Source organism: Urocampus carinirostris, chromosome 1, assembly GCF_059441175.1.
Source record: "Urocampus carinirostris isolate Australia breed hairy pipefish chromosome 1, RoL_Ucar_1.0, whole genome shotgun sequence".
Lineage (NCBI taxonomy): Eukaryota > Metazoa > Chordata > Actinopteri > Syngnathiformes > Syngnathidae > Urocampus > Urocampus carinirostris.
The window spans coordinates 26,368,277-26,391,499 of record NC_142349.1 but is presented as its reverse complement, the minus strand read 5'-3'; the positions used below and the strand labels follow the sequence as shown (position 1 = coordinate 26,391,499).

Below are 23,223 nucleotides of genomic sequence, written 5' to 3'. Positions count from 1 at the left end.
GCCGAGTGTCATTGTATGCTCTGCAAGATAAAGGTCCGATTTTCCTGAAAAATCAGGTGAGAACAATATCCACCAAAATAACTTCTTTGATAAGAAAATGCATCACTATTGCATTAAAAGGATAGTTTGTATTATTTAGTCCCCCCTATTGGTAAATAAGTAAATAATTAAAAAAAGCAAAAAGAATAAGAAAAAAATTCATGATCTATCAAACATGGATTCTTGAAAAATACTCGTGAGTGGAGAAATTATTTTAGATATCATGAGCCTCCTCTAAAGGGATCTGATGCAGTGCATCAGGAAAGTATTCACAGCGCTTCACTTTTTCCACATTTTGTTATGTTACAGCCTCATTCCAAATCGTATTAATTTAATCTCTTATCTCAAAATTCTACACAAAATACTCCACTATGACAATGTGAAAAAGTTTTTGTTTTTTTCCTTTTTTTGAATTTATTAAAAATAGAAAACTAAGAAATCACATTTACATAAGTATTCACAGCCCTTGCTTAATACTTTGTTGATCCAACTTTGGCAGCAAATACAGCCTCAAGTCTTTTTCAATATGATCCCACAGGTTTAGCACACCTATCTTTAGGCAGTTTTGCCCATTCTTCTTTGCAATAAGTCTCAAGCTCAATCAGGTTGGATGGGAGACGTTTGTGCACAGCCATTTTCAGATCTCTCCAGAGATGTTCGATCGGATTGAAGTCTGGACTCTGGCTGGGCCACTCCAAGACATTCACGGAGTGGTTCTGAAGCCAATCTTTTGATATTTTGGCTGTGTGCTTTGGGTCGTTGTCCTGCTCAAAAATGAACCTTCGCTCCAGCCTGAGGTCAAGAGCGCTCTGGATCAGGTTTTCATCCAGGATATCTCTATATATTGCTGCATTCATTTTTCCTTCTATCCTGACTAGTCTACCAGTTCCTGCTGCTGAAAAACATCCCCACAGCATGATGCTGCCACCACCATGCTTCACTGTAGGGATGGTATTGGCCTGGTGATGAGCGGTGCCTGGTTTACTCCAAACATGCCGCCTGGCATTCACACCAAAAAGTTCAATCTTTGTCTCATCAGACCAGAGAATTTTGTTTCTCATGGTCTGAGAGTCATTCAGGTGCTTTTTGGCAAATTCCAGACGGGCTTCCATGTTCCTTTTACTAAGGAGTGGCTTTCATCTGGCCACTCTACCATACAGGCCTGATTGGTGGATTGCTGCAGAGATGGATGTCCTTCTGGAAGGTTCTCCTCTCTCCACAGAGGAACGCTGGAGCTCTGACAGAGTGACCATCGGGTTCTTGGTCACCTCCCTGACTAAGGCCCTTCTTCCCCGAACGCTCAGTTTAGAAGGCCGGCCAGCTCTAGGAAGAGTCCTGGTGGTTCCAAATGTCTTCCATTTACGAATAATGGAGGCCACTGTGCTCATTGGGACCTTCAAAGCAGCAGAATTTTTTCTGTATCCTTCCCCAGATTTGTGCCTCAAGACAATCCTGTCTCGCAGGTCTACAGACAGTTCTTTTGACTTCATGCTTGATGTTTGTGCTCTGACATGCACACTCAACTGTGGGACCTTATATAGACAGGTGTGTGCCTTTCCAAATCATGTCCAATCAACCTAATTTACTGCAGGTGGACTCCAATTAAGCTGTAGAAAGATCTCAAGGATGATCAGTGGAAAAAATATGCACCTGCGCTCAATTTCGAGCTTCATGGCAAAGGCTGTGAATACTTATGTAAATGTGATTTCTTAGTTTTCTATTTTTAATAAATTGAAAAAAAAGTAAAAAAAAAAACTTTTTTCACATTCTGATAATGGAGTATTTTTGTTAAATTAATACAATTTGGAATGAGGCTGTAACATAACAAAATGTGGAAAAAGTGAAGCGCTGTGAATACTTTCCGGATGCACTGTATATTTGTCTGCCAACAAGTACCCAAAAACCTCAAAAACACTAGTGTATTTGGACATGAATAAATAAAAGCAAAAATAAATACATTTAAACATAAATATAGAACTAAATAAATGAATGAATAAAAGAAAAAAGTAATTTAGGAATAAATAAGTAAATCTATTCATATATAAAGATAGAAAATGTTATTATGTGAGAAATGTCTGCACTTTTTGTTTTACTTTTTGTTTTTCCCAGAAAGACATTCCACTCTCCCAAGCCAGAACAACTTTGAATACTAGGACCATCTTGTTACTGTTACATGTTACTGTTTACCTGACTTGTTAACCTGACTGCCCATTTTGCACATCTGGTTAGCTACTCCTCTTGCACTATCGGCACTATGGTAAATGCTATACGTAGCCATAATACAATACAACTTTTACTTATATCTGTACATTCAAGGAAACTGGGCGGGTCAGATGTATCGACATTTCGTTCTGTATACACGTGTACTAGAATGACAATAAAGTAGATCTGAATCTGAATCTTGTACAGGCAGTCAGGTAGATTACCCCAGATTCTGAAACTGCCAAAAGAAGCTGACTCAGCATTTTTGGTTTTGCTGACTCAGCAGCTTTAATAGAAAGACATTCTACTCCATCAGGTCAGAAGAATTTTGGCCAGAGTGATAATAGTTTATGAGAAAACAGGTAGGTCACTCTTGAAGTGAAAATGGCCTCTTTGGCTTTCCCATCCACATGTGCTAATGACCCAAAACTAGTTTCGCTATCTAGTTTAAGCATCTGTTTGTTCATCGCTGCAAGAGAACGAAAAGTAAAGCAATGAGAGCAAAAAAATAGAACATGCCAAGTGGTAATGATGTGTTAATATTGATTATTGTTTGTTTAATCAAGTGAAAGGGCTTGACCATTTGTTGTAATTAGCGGTGCTAGCCAGTTTAAACAGGCTAAGGGCTAATAGAGGTCGAAAGTCTGCCTTTGCGAGGAGAGAATTTAGCTAAATTGGATGTCATTGAAGTGTGAGGGTGTCCCTAATGAAGAGCAAATTCCCAAGCGATGTGTTCGATGGAAACAGCGCTGATTTCCAGTACTCTTGCCATTAACAAGCGCCAGAAAGGAGGTGGGCTGCTTCCCTATAGAATTAGTGTGTGCAGCCCTGTGCTATATAGCGACATGATCCAATTGTGCAGCCATGGGGAAAATTAAATTCTTATTACATGACCCTCCTGTGTGACCTCCCCCTTTTGCCCACTACCCCCTCCTTCCTTTTATTTTATTTTAACTGTATATCACCCCCATTATCGCAGATTTGCCGTATCACGAGGTGTCGGCTTGTGTGTATATTACATTGTGATACCCTGTCAACACAGCACAACAAGGAAGTCAAACCGTAATGTGATAATTGTGCCCTGTCTGGTAGGGGTGGGCGCATCAGTACAAATACGTATAGATATTATCTATACTAAGCATGTACTTGAATCGCATCACTACTTTTGTCCTGGGATGGATAACGTCATCCCTCCACTAATTTCCTAAAAGTACCACGTTCATGCGTAGAGGTTTCCTGTAGCATCGCATCTCCATGTCTATGTCCATGTCCATGTTTCGTAAATGTAGAGGAGGGGGGAAGTAACCGGCGCTTGCATGAGTCTGATCTTTGATTTCACTGCTATGTTCTTGTCCCTCCAGATGGGTTTAAGTCTGGAAAGTGTGGCTGTTGCTTGAGCTATCCTGGCCATAATTTCTGGTTCTGACCCCTCTTATGATATGACAGCTCCAAGATATTTAAATTTGGCGACAGGTTCTAGCTCTCTGTGGTTGATGGTGATGTTTGTGGTGATACTTTGGGGATTGTAAGACATTTTTTTGTGCTAATTTCCATCCCATACTGGCTTGATGCTGTCCAGGCGAGTGACCAGATCCTTGAATTCCTGTTCGTCTCCTGCCAATCTGGCAATATTAAAATCGAGGTTAGTGATGTTGTGTCCCCCCAATACTGACTGTACATTCATGTTGCTCCAGAGCTTCGAACACGATCCTCTCCTGGAAGATGTTGAATAAAGTTGGAGAGAGAATGCAGCCTTGCTGCATGAAACAGTGTGCAACACCATTAGAGGGCACATTGGACCCTGCGAAGAACTGTTGTCAACTGTGTGCAGACGGAAACTTCATTGGTATGGTCACGTCACAAGATCATCTGGACTGACCTAGATAATTCTCCAGGGAACAGTCCAAGGGGCTGGAGGAGAGGAAGACAGAAAAGGAACTGGGCAAACAACCTTAAGGATTGGATTGGTGCCAACTTTGCCATGACCCAAGAACAGGCCAAGCACCGTCAACAGTGAAGAAGGCTGTCCAGAGTTGTGTCCTCATTGGTGCCCCGACAACCCATGCGGTTAAGGGATTTGTGAACCATGAACCACTTCTCTATTTAGATAGAACAGTCCTTTTCTCGCCCTCGGCCCCCCTCTAAGTTTATGCCTTTTTGCTGGACTGACATGCACACTTTATTACCTCTATCTGGCATGCTGATGCATTCCACCTGCCAGGCAAGGGGAGAGGGAAAAATCTACACAGACTTATGATCTAAATATCACAGAGGGAAAATGGGAAGCGCAACAACAGAAAAGGAAAATTCCAGGATTCATTCGTGTTCTAAAATGGTACACTACAGTGGCAAATTGACTTAAACATATCAAAAAAGTACAACCTACAGAGAGCAACAAGCTGCAACCCAAAAATGTAAACATGTTGTTACGGAAACAGACCCAAAAGGGCTTCTTCGTTACATTGCAGGATCTTTGGTTTGACACGTTTAGTGGAATTATGACCAAAAAGTTCTATTTTGGTGTCATCTGACCACATAACTTTCTCCCATGACTCCTCTGTAGTATCCAAACGGTCATATGCAAACTTAAGACAGGCCTTGACATGTGCTGGTTTAAGCAGGGGAACCTTTTGCGCAATGCATGATTTCAAATCATGCTGTCTTTGTGTATTACCTACAGTAACCTTGGAAACGGTGGTCCCAGCTCTTTTCAGATCATTGACCAACTCCTGTCGTGTAGTTCAGGGCTGATTCCTCACCTTACTTAGAATCATTGAGACCCCACAATGTGATATCTTGCATGGGGCTCCAATCCGATTGAGATTGATTGTCATGTTTAGCTTCTTCCCTTTTCTAATGATTGCTCCAACAGGGGACCTTTTTTAACCAAGCTGCTTGGCAATCGCTCTGTAGCCCTTTCCAACATTGTGGAGGTGTACAATTTTGTCTTTGGTCTTCGCCATGTCACAAGTTAAAGTCTTACTGATTGTATGTTGTGGACAGATGTCTTCATGCAGCTTACGACCTCAAACAGGTGCATGTCATTCAGGATGATACATGGAGGGCAGGTGGACTTCTAATGGGCGGACTAACAGACCTTTTAGGGTTAAAATTCTAGATGATACACAGGCGTTCAAATATTTATTTGCAGCTGTATCACATAAATAAATTGTTAAAAAAAACATGCATTGTGATTTCTGGATGTTTCTTTTTAGTTTGTCTCGCTCACAGTGGACATGCACCTACGATGAAAATTTCAGACCCTTCCATGCTTTCTCTCATCTCATCTCATCTCATTAGCTGCACCGCTTATCCTCAGTAGGTTCGCGGGGGTGCTGGAGCCCATCCCAGCAATCATCGGGCAGTGGGCAGGCGACATCCTGAACTGGTTGCCAGCCAATCGCAGGGCACACTCGCGGAATGTGGGAGGAATCTGGAGTGCCCGGAAGAAACCCACGCAAGCACAGGGAGAGCATACAAACTCCGCACAGTAAGTCCGGTAGCTGGATTTGAACCAACGCAGGAGGTTCCCACGACCTCAGAATTGTGCCGCACACGCGCTAACCACTGCGCCGCCGTGCTGCCTTCCATGCTTTCTAAGTGGGAGAAATAGCAAAATAGCAAGGTGTTCAAATACTTATTTTCTTCACTGTATATGTAACCGCGGCATAAGATGTGTCTTACCAGTAGCAGTTCTCTCTGAAGACTGCCAACAAACCCTGCCTCCCGGTCACGTCAGGAGCCAAAAACATGCCCCCACCCCATACCAGCAGATGGCACTGTTGGACTCATCATAGCAGGACATTTACCAAAAACTATACACATATTTCAGCAGGAGTTTCAATAAAACAAAAGTTATTATTACACCCGTTACATATAGTCAACATGTAAACGTCATTATTATTGTTATATTTTTTTTGTCACATTGCTACTTTTTTGACTCCCCCAGCCTTTGTTCTGAAACAGTTTAATAATAGAACAGAAACATTTTTAGTGCCTGAAATGTATTTACTTTGATTGAATCGATTGCCAGAATCACCCACCCCTACTTTCTGGCATTTGGGATTTTCCTCCATGCTTATACATTTCGTTATATTTTTCTCAGTATAGCAACTCCTGTTGAGAAATTGTTTCCACAGCTAAAATATTCGAGAAGAACTATTTCAAGACAGTAGCGTCTGCATTTTGGGTCTTGTGCAAAAAGTAAAAAAATTGGGCCTTTTGCAAATATCTGCACACCTTATTAAAAGGAAATTGTTTTTAACACGCACACTTGTTTTGTAGTGCTACAGTGTCTGTCGTTACTGACGTATGCAAAATGGATTTTTTTTTAGACAAGGCAGAAGCATGGTCTCTAACACCACCTAGTGTTTGTTTATGTACACCAGGGGTCTCAAACTCAATTGACTTGAGGGCCGCCGGAGGTAAGGTCTAGGTGAGGTTAGGTCGAATTGTTTTTTCCGCAAGAAAACTTCCGAATTAAAAAAAAAATCCACCGTATTCAAATATGAAAAAAATGCTACACAAGATAAGATCTGAAAATAAAAATATTAAAAATTAATGTAAAAATGAATCAATCAGTAATAAAAAATATTTTATTTGCGTGGGCAGCACTTACATAAAAGGGACAGTTTGTATTATTTGACCACTAGAGGTTACTTGATTTTGCAGCGCAACCAAAAACGAGCGCTGAAGAGAAAAAAGACACAAGTCTTAAAGTGACCGAACTACATTTTTTTTTGCCCAGCCCTTTGCAAATAAAGACAAAAGGATAAAAAGATAATGGAAAAGGGGAAATAAAAAGACAAAAAGGGGAAAAGAAAGAAAGATGAAAATAAATGAAACTGGGCAAAAAAAGGCAAGAAAGAAAATGAAAAAAGACCGATTTTGTTTGCTTTTGCGGGTACCTGTAACAGCAAGATGGTCACCAATGATGTCAGCTCCATCTAAATTAGGTTAATGTTATGTAAAATAAATGTAAATTCCTCTTGAGTATTTCAAAACATGGAGATTTGTTTCATTGTTCATTGTATTTTTTTTTGGTAATGAATTATATTTTTCCCACAAGGAGGCGCTTGATAATGCACACTGTCCCTTTAGATTTTCATATTAAGGCTGGGCCCTCAAACTATCAACCCGTGGGCTGCAATTAGCCCCAGGGCCGTGATTTAAGACCCCTGATGTACACTGTCAACAATAAAAGTTCAACGTGGATCTACTTTGAGTTGTATTTATTGTCATTCATAACAACGTAGTGAATTGGGGCGGCAGTAGCTCAGGAGGTAGAGCGATCGTTTTAGGATTAAGGGATCCCAGTTCGAATCCCGGCTTGTCCGTGTTACATGTCGAAGTGTCCTTGGGTAAGACATTGAACCCCCAATTACCCCCAATAAGCAGGTTAGCGCCTTACATGGCTGCACACATCACGGCCGCTATTGGGAAATGTGAAGCACAATGTAAAGCGCTTTGGGAAGTCATTGACTAGAAAAGCGCTATATAAATGCACATCATTTCATTTTATCATGAATTTGAAACAATGTTAGACGTGGCACTCCAGGATCAACTCGTAATGAAGACTTCAAAGGGAAAAATAAGATCATAGAATGTCAGGATAAAAAGGAAAAATGTTTACAAGGTAGGGGCTAAATTGTAATAAGAGTGTAATAAAAATAGTGCAGCGTAGCATAAATGAAAATAATTATGCTATCCCAATGTTACATACAATTCTCAATCTGCCAGCGACGCTAAACGGTGTATTCATTTTTACCTACGTAATAAAAAACAGTATATAGTTAAAGTGATGCCGTCTCAAGAACGAGAACACAAAATTTCTCCTCACGGAGATATTCTCCCTACCATAGATACTTATCTACAACTATAAAATACAAAAAAAAAATCAGTTCAGTCTATACTGTATTGTCATATTTGGTTGTCTGACCTTTAGTGAACAGTAGGCAGAGCTTGCGAAAGGAGGTTTGTGCTTATACAGGAAGAACCAACCTACATGCTGCCAACGGAGCAAATGTGAGCAGATAATTTACGGTAAAAGTGTGCTCGATTATGGTCCTTGAAAAAAAGTTCTCGGTTAGGAATCAGAAATGTAGAAGGGAATCTTCGAGTTGGTTTAAATCCCAGGGACTAAATGGATGTGGAGTGTCTCAGGTAAGTGTGTTTTCAATCTCTCAAGAGAGCACAAGCCAAGAAATAGGAAAAGTTTGCAGCTTCCACAGGTTGGTGTACATGTTTTCTTCCATTTCTTTTATAATGGGCTATTTCAAAGTAGTTTTAGGGGGTCTATATATACACGGTACCGTAAATTCCGGACTATAAGCCGCTACTTTTTTCCCAAATGTTCAGACCTGCGGCTTATTCAGTTAAGCGGCCAATTTATGTCATTTTTCCAACTGCCACCAGCGGCACGCGAGTACAAAAGGTAAGATTTAGACCGGTGGGATAAGTGCGCCGAGGTAGACAGTATCCTCTTAGTTTGCGTACGAATTGTCAGTCTGACAAAGGTTCTTTCCGATAATGAGGAAGTCGCCCTTGGTGGCGGCGGTTATAAGGAGAGGGGGGGGGGGGTTTAAGGGTTATTGATCTATCTTCGTTATTCATTATCCGTTATCGGTCAGTTCATAATACGCTACAAAGCCTAGGAGCCGGGACACTTACTCTCAGCCAAAAGGCCAAGCTAAGGTCCTAGCCCTAAAGCCTTGCTGCGATCATTGCGAATGCACCGTTCCCGGAGGTACTGCTATACCGGGCCGATGCGTGGAGTGGACAAAGCGAGCTCATAGATATACTATTGCGGTACGACTTTTTTCAACAGCTACGCTTTAATTGTAACGAGCGTGTTAGGAGTAGCGTGGTGGTACCTTTCACAGGCACGGTTTGGGATGAAAGTTATATTATTATTATTAAAACTTTGAAAACTCTCTCGGTGTACCGTCTTCCTTTGTAAATATGTGTAACCATGTATAATATGTATTTGCAACTGTATATTTTTGTCATGTATTTATTTTAGACACTTTTTGTGATGTTTTCTACGAGCGAATCAAAAAGAAGGGGCGGAGCAAACGCGGGCTGACGGGAAGTGGGGTGAAGCTGAGTTAAATCTGTTTGTTGCAGCGGACAATAGTGGATACCGGTATATATTTTTTCCCATCCTTAACTTTGGAAATATACATTTTTTTCATTGGATTACTTTCAAGAGGACCCGGACTTTAAAGGTCTGCATTAAATTTTAATTACAGGTATAATTTTCCGTCAAATTTGGGATAAGCTTTTGGCTTTGCTACATGATTAAATGTGGGCACTTGCAACTTATAATCAGGTGCACTCTATAGTCCGGATTTTACAGATATTTATTTCTAGTTACTTTCAGAGAATGATCTACCTTTGAATGAAGTCACTAACAAGCAATTTCACCAACACAGTTCATTTGTAATGAAAGACTTCTCGTGATTGTTGATGTCTGCATAGCATCTGCGAGGACTTCCGGAGTCTCATGAGGATCAATAGAGCCAACAGTGTTAGCGATGTTAATCAGCGTAGCTCTGAATTTGTTGTAAATGCTTCATGACACGGCCATTAAAACTTTCCACCCTGACAATTATCAGAGCATGCAAGACAATTACTTGGTCTGGAGAACTTCAGGCTAAGAGATACATGAAAGTAAGAGGCAAGTACAGCACAGGTCAGCTTTAAAAAAAACAAAACAAAAAAAACCACACACCATTCGAACGATTATATTTATTTCTTAAAATTACAAATAACATTTTGTAGGTAAAAAAAAAGAACAAGGAATACAAAATAGTAAGGCAGCGAGGTGTGAATAAGCAAAACTAACTGGCAAAGATGCTCTGTAAATCAGACAAATTTGGTTTTGTATCAATAAAAACCTCAGGAACCGATGGAAACATTTAACTGCAGGAAACGCGGCATCCATAGCATTCTCCAATAAATAAGGCACGATTGATTGGGCCTAAAATTTGGAAATAATGAAGAAATGGACCACGTATATTCACATTTGACTTAGTGCATAAATATGTATGCATAATAAATCACTCTCATTACATATTTCTTTCAATAAAAACAGTGGCACTTAAGGTCGGAAATTAAAAACAACGCAGAGGTCCATGTCTGTGATCGAGACAGGAACGCACATTGTGGCATTAAGTGAGCGGCATCTGAACACACGCGCCATTTTTCACCCTCGTTTTTAACCTTTTGTGTGCAGCGACGATGAGCCTGCGAAACGCGCAGATAACAGGCGGTGCCGGAGTAAGCGTAAAACGTGATCGAACAAAGTCGGAGGGTTCGTTTGAACTGTCAGTTCAACAACGAAGATTGTCAGGAACGTTGCCAGCCAGGGTGTAAAACAAAACGTCGTTTCACTTTTCTTCCCGGTCAGGCTACTTTGTGTTTGACACAACATGTACAAAGAAGATTGAAGTTTCCAAGATGAAGGAAAAGACCGTCGGGAGGTTTCTAGATCTCATGGGCAGTAAGATGGTGTTCTGGCATGCCGTTGGCGTGAGTCGCCACCACGTTGTTCTCGTTGAGGCGCCTCACGCGGTACATTTCGTAGTGGATGCTGCTGGTGATGTCTTTGATGTTCTGCATGTGGGTCCTGGAAAGGCACATGTGCGCATGACGTCACCATGAGTGGAGACATTATGGTTGGGGATGTTGGCTCACCTGATGAGGAGGTCCCTCAAATAGGCAAACTCGCAGTGGGCTATGTTTTCAACTATTGGAGAAAGAAACAGTTCGTTAAATATGACGCCAAATGGACATAAACGAATACGCCCGTCCTTTGATGTATCGCGGTTTCGCTACTCCGCGGGGTTTCAAAGCACATTGTGTTCTGCATTGTGATTGGCTTAACGCTCGCCCCGCCTCTTTTCTGCTTGTGTCTGCCTGCACTTCAATAACGTTGCCATTTGAGTTGTACAGGTACATAACACAGCTTGAAGAACATACATTAGGTATGAGCAAATATTTTTCAGCTTTGTTTTCTACAAACCATCATGCAGGTTTCGTATACTTTTTTTCCTAAATGAAGCGCTTTTTAAGGACGTTCAAAGCCAATTTCTCCAGTACCGTTAAAATAAATTTAAAAATTGTGCGAGTCATGTATTTTGCAGAGTCACAAGTATAGCTTTGTTTTACATATGTGATTATCACACATATGAAAAATATGAATTTTAGATCATGAGTGAATGGCCAATATATTTGTTTTCGAGACAAATTTCTCCCAATAGAGGTTCTGGGTAAAAATGACATTAATATGTAGCTTATAGTTTCAGGTGTGGGAAATTCTTCCCATTACAATTTACTACTGGTTTTTGCATCGACCATTATGAATGTCTAGAATTGATATGTAATTCTTGCAATAATACATATTTCATTGTGTCCTGTTCAGGTGTGGCATGCACCCGTCCTCTTGGGCGTGACCCGTACAAACTAATGCCAGCTTCAGGGAGGAAAGGAATTCAATTGCAAGGCGAAAGCACCAGAGAGAAAAGTTGTTATTTTTAGGCAAACTTGTTGAGAAACACAACAAATATTTCAGCATTTACAAGCACTTCACCCAAACTCAAGCACCTTTCAATCATTGAAAAGACAGCATTAAAATTCGAGCATTTTCAAGAATTTTAAGCACCATATTCAAACCCTGTATCAGGTCAACGAAACGATCTGGGCTGACAAAAAAAGCAGAGGATGCTTTCTATCATCAACAAAGTTGGACTTCACCAGCTAAACTTGCTCAGGAGCCACTCCCTTATGGCTGCCTGTCGATTTTTCAAAAATATTTGATTGTGGAAAAATATACAGTTACTGTAAAATGGAAAACATTGAATGTAAATATATACAGCTTAAGGCTTACATTAGGCTTTTAATTTTTTGCATCTCTAGACATGTTTTCTTTTGGTTGACTCTGGCTTGTGTTGAATGAAAGTAAACAAAGTTTTGCAGAACGTCCACATAATGGCGACAATGTAAACTGTGAAGTAAAGTGAATACAGTTGTGCAATATTGCAGCAAAATTATTTTGAAACATCATTTGACAGTACTTAAGTTATTTGTGATCATGTAGTATTACTACTTGGATGATATATCGCAGGTCTCTTTTGGAACGCAACCCCTCGCAAAAAATGAAGGATTACAGTAAAAGTGTTTCCTAAAGTATAGTCATATGTTCAGACCTGCAAATGGCTTTTACAACTCAAACTGAAAAGAAAAAAGAAAATGAATCTAATGTATTTTGAGAGGGAAAAATGGTGAATAATCTTGTACAATAAATGTATATTCATGTAAACATTAAAACTGAACAATACATATTTCAATAAAAATACATAATAGTCAATGTTTCCCATTTGAATCAAGATATGCCTTGCTTTTTTTACTCATGAATTCAGATTTGCCAACTTCATCCATAGAACGTGGCCTCACCTTTTTTAGCGATAAGACAAATTTCTCATGGCGCTTATGTCTGTCTACAGAGCTCACTCAGCAGGAAATGAAACTTCCTTTATGAGACATTGTGTAGAGGGACATTGCATCCGTGTGGAGCGATGATATAATTAGTGGACAAGTGAAGATTACGTTAACCAGAGTGACTATTGTTATCACTGATGAGAGCGACACTTCCTGTGTTGCATGCGGCCTGCATCATTTGTATCAAGTACATGTCACCAGCCTAATAACGGCATTGTCTTGAACTTCATTAGTCAAACACAAACGTTTCAAAGAGAACACTCACATATTTCTTTCAACTACAAACACGATTCTCATGACACAAATTATATAATCTGTCAACTTCTCTGAAAATTACCGCTACACGTTACTCTTATGATTTAGTTGTTTTTAAAATAGTAACACGTTTTGTTTTGCTATGACTATCTCATGAAACAAAAGTATTCTTTTAATTCTGGCACAACTTTAAATAAAAAAGATTAAGAAATATATTTTCATGACCATTAAGCTGGGCAGCACGGCGGCGCAGTGATTAGCGCGTGTGCGGCACAGTTCTGAGGTCATGAGATCGAACCTCCTGTGTGGAGTTTGCATGTTCTCCCCGTGCTTGCGTGGGTTTTCCTCTGGGACTTTGGTTTCCTCCCAAATTCCAAAAACATGCACGTCAGCTTAATTGGCCGGTCCAAATTGTCCCTAGGTGCGAATGAGCAAGTGAGTTGCCTGTCAATGTGTGCCCTGCAACTGGCAACCAGTTCAGGATGTCCCCCGCCCACTGCCCGAAGATAGCTGGGATGGGCTCCAGCACCCCCGCGACCCTACTGAGGATAAGCGGTGTAGATAATAGATGGATGGATGGATGGACCATTAAGCTCACATAAAGGTATACAAATTCCTTAATAATGTGTGGCATGCTTTATAATGTGGTGGACCATGAGCATGTGTGTGTCTGGTGATGTAAGGCGGACACAGTAGAGCAGTGGTCGGCAACCACTGGGTCCCGTTTGGTAATGGGCCGCTCAAGAAAAAGAAGTTTTTTTTTAAATTATTATTATGTTTTGCTTATACCATAATTATTCATGTATACACACATTTTTTTCTCCCGATGAAGGGTTTCATGGCACAGCAACTCACCCTTTGTGCTGTGAGCTTAATGTTTGGAGTAAGGTTGGGAAGAGCTAAGGGGAATGAGTGTTTGGGGAATATGAGTGTGTTCTTGACTGTAGCCACTTCCCACTATGGCTTTGGGGGATATGGCTTTGATATATAGATAGAATATTTCATCAATAAACTAGCTACTAGGATTGTAGTTGGAAAAGGAAAAAACATTATTTTTATCTCATCATCAAACCATTTTTACTCACGTTGACACATTGAGCGTTATTGGTAAAGAGTCCAGCCAAATCAACTTTGTACAAGTGGTACCAGGAGTAAAATGGTGTGATGTTAAGATATTGTCTAATATCTTTTCCCATGTCATCTGACATCTAGATCAAAGGTTCTCAAATGATCAGACTAAAAGTCCCCCCATCGCACCTTGATTACAAGCTATAACCCAAATAAATAAGGTCCATTTCTGATATGTGTTGAATGGAAGAACTGTGCAGTTTATACCAGATGAAGTAGAATATTATTATTTTGTTTAAAACAAAATGATCAGCAAAACCAAACAACTTCCAGTCATAAAAAAAAAATGTTAAGAAAATGTACTCCGAGTTTGCCATCATTCCAGGTAGATTGTACTTTCGCAAAAGCCGGCACAATTTCCGAGGAGCCACACGGCACAGAGCCTTTATCCATCAAACCCTACGGGTTTTTTAAATAACAGCTTGTTTCGTCCATTTGCTTTCCCATGCCTATGCCCGTTGATCCATCTATTCATTCATTTTCCTTGCTTTATCCCTGATTAATCAGGGGTCGTTTCCCATACACATTCGTACAACTGTGCACAGTGCGCGATGCAACGATAGTTCTACCCAACCGATGTGTCGCAACACCTGCCGTTGGGAGTCATTATGTAAGCAAACCCCCCCAATTCCAACCCCTAATGCCGAGCACCAAGCAGGGATATAATGGGTACCGATGATGCAAGTCTTAGATATGACTCTGCCGAGGCTCAAACCAGCGACCTCCCAGACTCGGGGCGGGCGGCCTACCCAAGGCCAGCGATGCCCATGCCCGTTTAGAATTTTGTATATATATATATATATAAAAAAAAAACTAGTACTTTGTCAAACTATAGGTGCTCACTGAGGATAAACAGAAAAGAGGAAGTCGTACCTTCAATGGTTCCCCACTTGGTCTTCCTGCCTAGCAACCTCTTGCCATTGACCTGGTACTCCTGATCGCTCCCCACAACAGCGAATGGAATCATCTCCTGCACACATGGAGAAGAACAAAATGACAAGTGGTCTTCCGCAGTTTTGGGAGCTGCTTGAAAACTTTAAAATCCTCCCCAGGGACCTTTACCAGATACCACAGATAGGCTTTGCTCACCCAAAGAAAAGTGGATGTAGGAAAAATGAAACACAAGAAGAAAAAAAAAAAGTGAAAATAAGGATCACAAGATGAAAAAAAGCAGAAAAAAAAGAGTAAAAAAGTAAAAAGCTAGGGAAAAAAATAACAGAAGAAAAAAAAAAAAAGATAAAAGATTTTTGGGAGTCCCTTAATTAGTCTCATCTCATCAGCTGCACCGCTTATCCTCAGTAGGGTCACGGGGGTGCTGGAGTCCATCCCAGCAATCATCGGGCAGTGGGGAGGGGACACCCTGAACTGGTTGCTAGCCAATCACAGGGCACACAGGGACAGACAACTCGCTCGCTCATTCACACCTAGGGACAATTTGGACCAGCCAATCCACCTGAAATGCATGTCTTTGGAATGTGGGAGGAAACCGGAGTGCCCGGAGGAAACCCACGCAAGCACGGGGAGAACATACAAACTCCGCACAGTAAGTCTGGTAGCTGGATTTGAACCCACACAGGAGGTTCCCAAGACCTTAGAACTGTGCCGCACACGCGCTAACCACTGCGCCGCCGTGCTGCCCCCCTTAAGTAGTATATTACCAAAAATATTATAATATGGACAAAATGAATAAAATATTTTTAGGAGAAAATAAATTTTAGTATACTAAATTCTAATACTTTTTTTTTTCACTCTCCATTGAACTTTTAACTCAATTAAACTTCAAACCTTTTTATATTAAGCAACCGAAATCACTATGTGAAACAGAAAAATGTCCATTTAAAATACATATTTAATTTTCAGTGCAGCAACAAATAATATACAAAATACAAGAAAAAGCTAAACATTTTTTTAAAGCTAGTCTAAAACCACATCCCTGAAAAGGACTCGAAAAAAAAAATATTTACAAATCTAAATTTAATCTACAGAATACAAACAATTTGAACCTTTTATATAGCCAATAATGTAAAGTCAACAACACAGAATCCATGGAAAAAAATGTCTATTGGCTAATCACAAGGGGAAAAAAGTGTCTATTGTTTTAAATAATTAAACCCAATGAAAGCTTTTGCTGGATGAGCAGTTGGTTATGGTAACCATGCACTAGTACGGTGTAAAGTTTTTTTGGGGGGGTGATAATAGTTGTGCCCCCTCATGCATTTGACATCCCCCTGTGACTGATTAGTGGTAACACAACTGATCCTCACCCTTATCTTTTCGTTGATCGTCCTATCCTCGGCGTCCTCGTCAAACTCTTTTTGAGGATAGATATCGATCCCATTTGCTCGCAGCTCTTCCCTAATCTGCTCGAATCGAACAACACATTACGCTTTAGAGAGCTTTTAAGCAAAGGATGTTAGTGCACAGTTTGTAGTGTGTGATTGCTACCTTCTTTTTAAAGAAATCCCTCTCCTCCAAAGTGAGCGTATCCGCTTTGGCAATAACTGGAACTATGTTGACAACCTTACTGAGACGTCTCATGAACTCCACATCAAGAGGCCGCAGACTGGGCAGAAAGAGGAATTGCAAATGAAATGTGCAGTACATAAAAAACCCACCAGAGGTCAGACACTTTAATGACCTACTTTTTTCGTGACGGAATAGTACCGGGTTTAGGCAGCTGCTGCAGTCAGTGGCCTGGCTAATGAAGCTGTTCACAGACTGACCGTGTAAAGACCAAAGAAGCTGTTGTGGTATGCTCACGCGACAGCACGCATAGGCATTGAGGTGAGTGCCAAAATGACGGCAACAAAACAGTGAGAAACAAGATACTTAGTCTCCGGGCAGTTCTGTGTGTGAATTTGAGGAATAGTGGCATCGGCATATTATGAAGCCGATTAAGCAGATATTAAGCACAACACCGAGATACAGCAGAGCCTCTTTTTTTCCCCTCCTGCCTTCGGTCTCTGACACCATCCACCCTGCGCCTTCTGATTGGATAAGCAACTGGGCCGAGCCTCGGAAGCAGGAAGTTCCAGCTCTGCACTGTCCCGACGTCACAGACTGGAGCGAACGTTAAGGCTGTCGCGAATATTTTTCATATTTGCGAATACTTTTCACATTCGTAACTACCCTCTTTTTTCTCTGTACCCCTTTTGTAATCAACCTTGACTGAAATGTCGAGTAAATATCATCAACGTCCAACGACGCACTTCTGGCAGAACCCAACACTGTTATGCTTAAATCCGACTCCCCTGCAGAATGAATGAAATGATCTGCATTTATATAGGGCTTTTCAAGTCAAGACTTACCAAATCGCTTCACAGTGTGCTCTACATTTCCCAATAGTGGCTGTACAGCCATGTAAGGCGCTAACCTGGATATTGGGGGTATTAGGGGTTCAGTGTCTTACCCAAGGACACTTCGACATGTAACACAGAGCAGCCGGGATTCGAACTGCAATCTCTTGATCCCAAGACGAGCGCTCTACCTCCTGAGCTACTAACGCCCCCTAGAATCTGATTCGCTTTCAAGTAAAGGCGACCTCCCTGACGATAGAACAATTGATACAATCGTAGTCTGTATAATGTGTTTGATGAGAAATATTAATTGAAACAAAAGAATGTCTATATAATGAGTTTATGAAGACATTGAGGCAAACATTACAAGCACTGGAATCGACCCATATGTAGCTATTCACATACCTGTCAACCTGTACAGTTTTGCCGTAGAAAATACGTTTTTTTATGCATTTTAAGACGAGTACGACGTAAAAGGAAATCTGAACGGAAAAACGCAAATTTGTCAATTATGGGTACCATCCGGTAAACACCGACTTTCACGAAACGGCAAATCAATCAAGTCTAACGAGTTCGCCGCGGAAGCCTCCATCTCGGTATGGTTTTTTTCGTTGCAAATGAAGCGAGCAGTTTGCTGCTAATGTGCGCATGCGTCTGCCGCCTGGGGATTTCCCATCATGCATCATTCGGGAAAATAAATAAATATGGTTTAGGGTTATTTTGTATGGGAAAATACGACAGTTTGTACAGGCATGGAGCCGTGGAGGTTGACAGGTATGCATTCACGACCAGGGGCGATTTTAGGTTTGGGGGTGCTAAGCACCTAGAGTGTCTTATCGCTCTTCCTTTCCACCATCAACCACATACAAACATCTTTCAGTCATTACATATCGATTCAGTCATTTAAATGAATAATAAATAATAAAAGGATAAATAATCGACCTCAGTGTCGTTTTACTAACAAAAAGTATTCAGTATCATGAAAATCAGTATCGATCATATTTTTTTTAATAGTGAATGGCTTATTGATAATCCATCAAAATGTGATGATGTGCTCACCTAATGGGGGAAGAAATACATAATTTACAGAATGCATCTTAATGCGGTTCTACGAATCAAATTGACTGAACCATTTAAAGGCAGCTGAATGTTTCCAACACTTAGTTGTTCACATTTTTTGTTTTGTTTTCCTTTTTTATTTTTTTATCGAGCGTTATCATATTTAAAATTATACTTTGGTGCTTGAGCCCCCCCCCAAAAGCCATATTGTAATGCATATTAATAGTGTGCTACGATAGCCTTATTTTAATAGACGTTTAATGTTCGTACAGTAGTTGGTCACCGATTGCGGTTACCAGGGCACGATCGTGACAGAGACCCTGGTTTTATTGGATTTCCCAGAGTAAAGCACCACAATTATTAGTCATGTTAAAGTGAAAGATTAGTCATTTTTGTTGTGTTGAAATTCACATTTATTTACTCTAAAGGTTTTTAGTGTGCCATTAATGTTTTATTTGAACTTATAACAATTATTCTTTGTTTCCTTTTCCATTATTGAAATTTTCTTAAGCCAACTTTTAACCGTTTACAGCAAATGTATATCGACCTACAATATCGGTTGTTAGCCTCCTCTTCATACTAATAATCAGTATCGGCCCTGAAAAACCCATATCGGTTGATCCTTAGTGATTGTATCTTGGTTATTCAGGTTAATGCTTAGGCATGCTCTTACCAGTGTCCAGTAGGCGGGATGAAGTATATGCAGCAGTGAACTCTGGAGTCTGGGATTCTCCTCTTCCTGTTAATGTTTATCTCCTCCTGCAGATATGCCTCGTACTGGTCGTTAATAAATTTCATGATGGGCTGCCAGCTGGTCAATGGTAAAACGAAAGATCAAAAAACACAGAGTGTGCTCACAGGATCAAAAAGACAGACATTTTTCCCCCAATTATTTTACAAGGTGATTTGCTTACACAAATGTATCTTTTTAAATACACAATTTCAGACAGTTAGATTAAAACCGTGTGAAGTTCAACTGCAGTGTGTTGGTTTTTACTTTTTTGTGTGAGACGTCACCACACTACAGAAGTGTTAAAGTGATTGCAAAGAGGAACATTATGAAGAGGAATACACAAAGTTTCTGTCCTGGCTTCTTAGTACCAGAGGGCAATGCATCTTTTTGAACATCTTGAACAATCAAATTGGGAAAGAATTGGACAGTGACAATATCTGAGACGACCCTGTAACCCTGTAACACAAACATTGAAACTTACCAGTTCTCATTGTTTATTTGATCTCCAAAGCCAGGTGTGTCAATAACAGTTAGCTTCATTCTCACTCCCTTTTCTTCAATGTCTGAACACATTAAAAAACACGCATTTATTGGGCAAGCAATGGCATGCAAAACACAAGCCTTCTTTAAGGCTTAACTAATATATTCAGTTTTAGAAAGAAAAATATTTTTGGGGGGGCTGTACCATGACTGATCGATTTGATTTCAACTGTCTTGGGGATCTTCTCCTGGGCAGTGGCCATCACAGACTTGCGACTGACTTTTGACTTGAACAATGTGTTCATTAGCGTAGACTTGCCCAGGCCACTTTGTCCTGAGAATGAAGAAAAATGGCACGGAGAAAGACAAAAATGTTAAAATAGTCTACTAATAACATCTTCCACTACACAAGAGTTCATAAGGATAAATGCAATTCATAATAGAGACGTGCAAGAGGAGTTTGGAACCTACAGAAAAAGTGGGTATTTTTAAAAAAGGAAGTTGAAAACGCAATACAAATGCTCATGTTTTTGTATGCAGTGAAGGTGTGATTATCTCAAGATAACAGTATAAATGGGAGAGAGGCGCAACAGAAGCTCTACTGTGTCTGGATACCGATTACAGTTAATTTTGAAAGTACTGATTTATGTCAGTCCTTAATTAGAGACTAAACTAATATCACAAAGGTACCTGGTTGAAATGGACAAAATCAACATTCTTCAACCCTACAACTGTCTGGTGGATTACTAGGTTTAGAGAGAAATAATTGTCATCATTATGTCTTTATTGTAGATCCTCTTTAGAGCTCAGCCAGGAAGCAGTCCACACATATAGTATACAAGATAACCTTCACTTAACGTTGCATTCTCTTTAATTAGGAAAACATGGAATTGGGACGTATGCTGAAATAAACAGTCTACAACAGGGTTTCCCAAATTGAATGTTTCAAAATTTTAGCACACTTTGGAATGTATTTTGCTACTTATGAGCAAAGTATGTCTCCCTTACCCACAACCATGATGTTGAGCTCAAAACCTTGCTTCATTGCCTTTCTTCTCATCTGCTCCAGGATAGCATCAATGCCCACATAACTGAAGTCCACCATCGAGCCTGTGGGTCTATCGCTGTATTGCGGCATGGTATCAGGCACCACCGTGTCAGTCATGGCACTGCTGGTGTAGCTAGAGATCACTTCCGACCCTGAGTACATAAAGAGAAAGATGTCCAAAGAGAGAAAAAAGGGAAATCATCAAAGAAAAAAATGATTGTAAACAACTTTTTGAAACATGTTCAATGTCCATCCAATGTGCACAGGTGAAAGTGATAATGTGGAAAATAAAAAGTGAAAATGTCCCCCACCGCCCCCAAAAAATGGAACCCAAATAATTTTTCAAGTGGTACAAAATATTAAAAAAAACTTAATCTAAAATTTTGCTCTAAAAACAACCAAAATTATTCCTACACATTCTTTTTACACATTATTTATGTATGCCCATGACCCATTCCAAAAGTATACCACTGCAACATTACGTAGACAAGACAAAGTTCTGGGAGAAGTTGTGAACTAAAGCTGGTATTGAAAGTGTACAAAATCAACATTCAGATTCAAATACAAGGGAAATAAATGTAGGACCTAAACAAAGTCATCTATAAATGATGTCAAAATAAATTGTTTGATCTCAGTGTTTACGTGATTATCCATATAAAATCTGAATGCTGGCAAATGTTTGTAATACAATAGATGTCATCAAAGTATCACCAAGTACAGCTCATAAGATTGCTGATCTAAAACAGGGATGTCAAACATAATTCCACCAAAGGCCACATCAGCGTAATGGTTATCGTTAAATGGCTTAATATTACTTGAAAATGAAACAAAATGTAAATGACTGGTACTTAAAATCAATGTATACATTTCATGTGAAATAACTTTGAATTTATTATTAATTCAAACCACAGAATATTAAAGTTGGTCAATGAGGCCCAATACTTCTCGTTAGAGGCAAGATCTTAGGCCCGAGCGCGACCCCTGCCCAACATTCAGGTCGGGCCGGATTTCGCTCTCGCTGAAAAAAAAATAAAAAAGTTAATCTCACCACAGGTAGGATCTAACACTAGATGTCGCTATTGCGTTAAAGGCGGGGTGCGTCGTTAAGAGCGTCCTTAGAAAGTTCAAAGTTTAATAATTTTTTTCTATTAAGAATGTGTTAACAATGCCCAGCAGAGTCCAAAGAGCCCTTTGCATTATTCTAACTTTGGGCCCATCAAGTTTAATCTAACCTTATCAGGCCTGTTTGGAGCGAAACACATTAGGTTCGAGGAAAGGGGGCCTGCTGGAAAGAGACGTCAATGTTTGTCCCAGCAGTTTTTTTATTTAAATTTCTATTTGTCAGTAGTAAATTAAGAAGGCCTGCTTCTAGAGAGTCTAAACGCTAACCAAACCTCGGAGAAGAGGAACAAGGAAGTTTATTTGACCCCTCCTATTCCTCACAAATAAAAAAAATGAAAATTCACGTTCAAAATTCAGTTATTGGTTGGGCTTAGACTGAGTTGGGCTCCAATACTCACAGGCCGGGCAGTGTCAGGCTGGATTCTTTAAGCCCTATTTTACCTCTATTTCTCGTTACTGGAAGTGATATGAAAGTGGAAAGGAGACTGCCTTGCCAGAAACCCGAGACACAAACTCGAGGACATTATCAACGTGTCTTCCTTATCACAACGAAATGGCCAGCATGGACACATACATGGCAACATGAGCAAAGGATTTATTAGGTATTGGATTCCAGTGGAGCTCAGGTCTCTACGCCGAGCTCATCTACAGACTGTCTCACTTCTGACAGTATAAATAGCCTGCTTGTCTTTTATCCACACAAGTCTATCACTCAGGGTGTTATAGCAACAGAAATCCACAAGTGTGCTTCAAAGATCAAACCTTGTGCCAGACTGATGACTACAATAAATTGTGGGTCACATAAACAACACTGCTGTAAAAAGAGGAAGCTAAATAAAAAGTCTTACTTTTATACAATGCTTCTTTGCTTGTTCACGTGTCAGTCCCGTCAATGGAAGCAGCTTTTCATGGCCCCCATGTTCTAACAGCACTTCCCCATCCTGTTCTAACAGTCAGTCAGAAATTTAATGTGACTTACTGCCCTCCACCTCTGTGCCACACCTCCTGCATTCCTTGCTTAACTCGTATCTTTCAGGCTCATCCTTTTTTCCACCTGAAATTGAGTGATTTGAAAACAAAAGGGCTTTCCGCCCCATCAGTCACGTTTATTTTGAAAATACTATAGTCAGGACCAACTTGTTTCTATTAAATAACTAAAGAAAATTTGATGATATTTATGTGATGGGCATGTTAAAACACAAAATGCTTTCATACAAGGGACCAACTACAGTTGGACTTCATTGAAAACAAAACATTTTCTCCCAGATATGAACTGATGGCATGAATATCATGTATGAAATTTCTCGCCAAAAAGCCAGTATCAAGGCAACGTAACTCAAATTTATATTGAAGTCTTAGTG

General features: G+C 40.1%; 2 protein-coding genes across 5 annotated transcripts in view; both read right to left on the bottom strand.

Moving 5' to 3' along the window:
* LOC148374102 (trinucleotide repeat-containing gene 6C protein-like) overlaps positions 1-3,515 on the bottom strand; it is an 81,382-nt gene extending 77,867 nt beyond the window's left edge. The window contains exon 1 of the mRNA XM_088320725.1: positions 3,456-3,515. Coding sequence (XP_088176851.1) covers positions 3,456-3,515 — 60 coding nt within the window. The remainder of the gene's footprint in view (positions 1-3,455) is intronic.
* Positions 3,516-9,975: 6,460 nt separating this feature from the next.
* The window catches only part of septin9a (septin 9a), a 93,924-nt gene continuing 80,676 nt past the window's right edge, over positions 9,976-23,223 (bottom strand). For all 4 annotated transcript variants that reach the window (XM_088332382.1, XM_088332408.1, XM_088332392.1 and 1 more), the window contains 9 exons: positions 20,701-20,892; positions 19,898-20,026; positions 19,694-19,775; positions 19,153-19,290; positions 16,570-16,687; positions 16,389-16,484; positions 14,998-15,094; positions 10,939-10,990; positions 9,976-10,870 (listed from right to left, as the gene is read on the bottom strand). In XM_088332382.1, the coding sequence (XP_088188508.1) occupies positions 10,729-10,870; positions 10,939-10,990; positions 14,998-15,094; positions 16,389-16,484; positions 16,570-16,687; positions 19,153-19,290; positions 19,694-19,775; positions 19,898-20,026; positions 20,701-20,892 (1,046 nt within the window). In that variant the 3' untranslated portion in view covers positions 9,976-10,728. The remainder of the gene's footprint in view (positions 10,871-10,938; positions 10,991-14,997; positions 15,095-16,388; positions 16,485-16,569; positions 16,688-19,152; positions 19,291-19,693; positions 19,776-19,897; positions 20,027-20,700; positions 20,893-23,223) is intronic.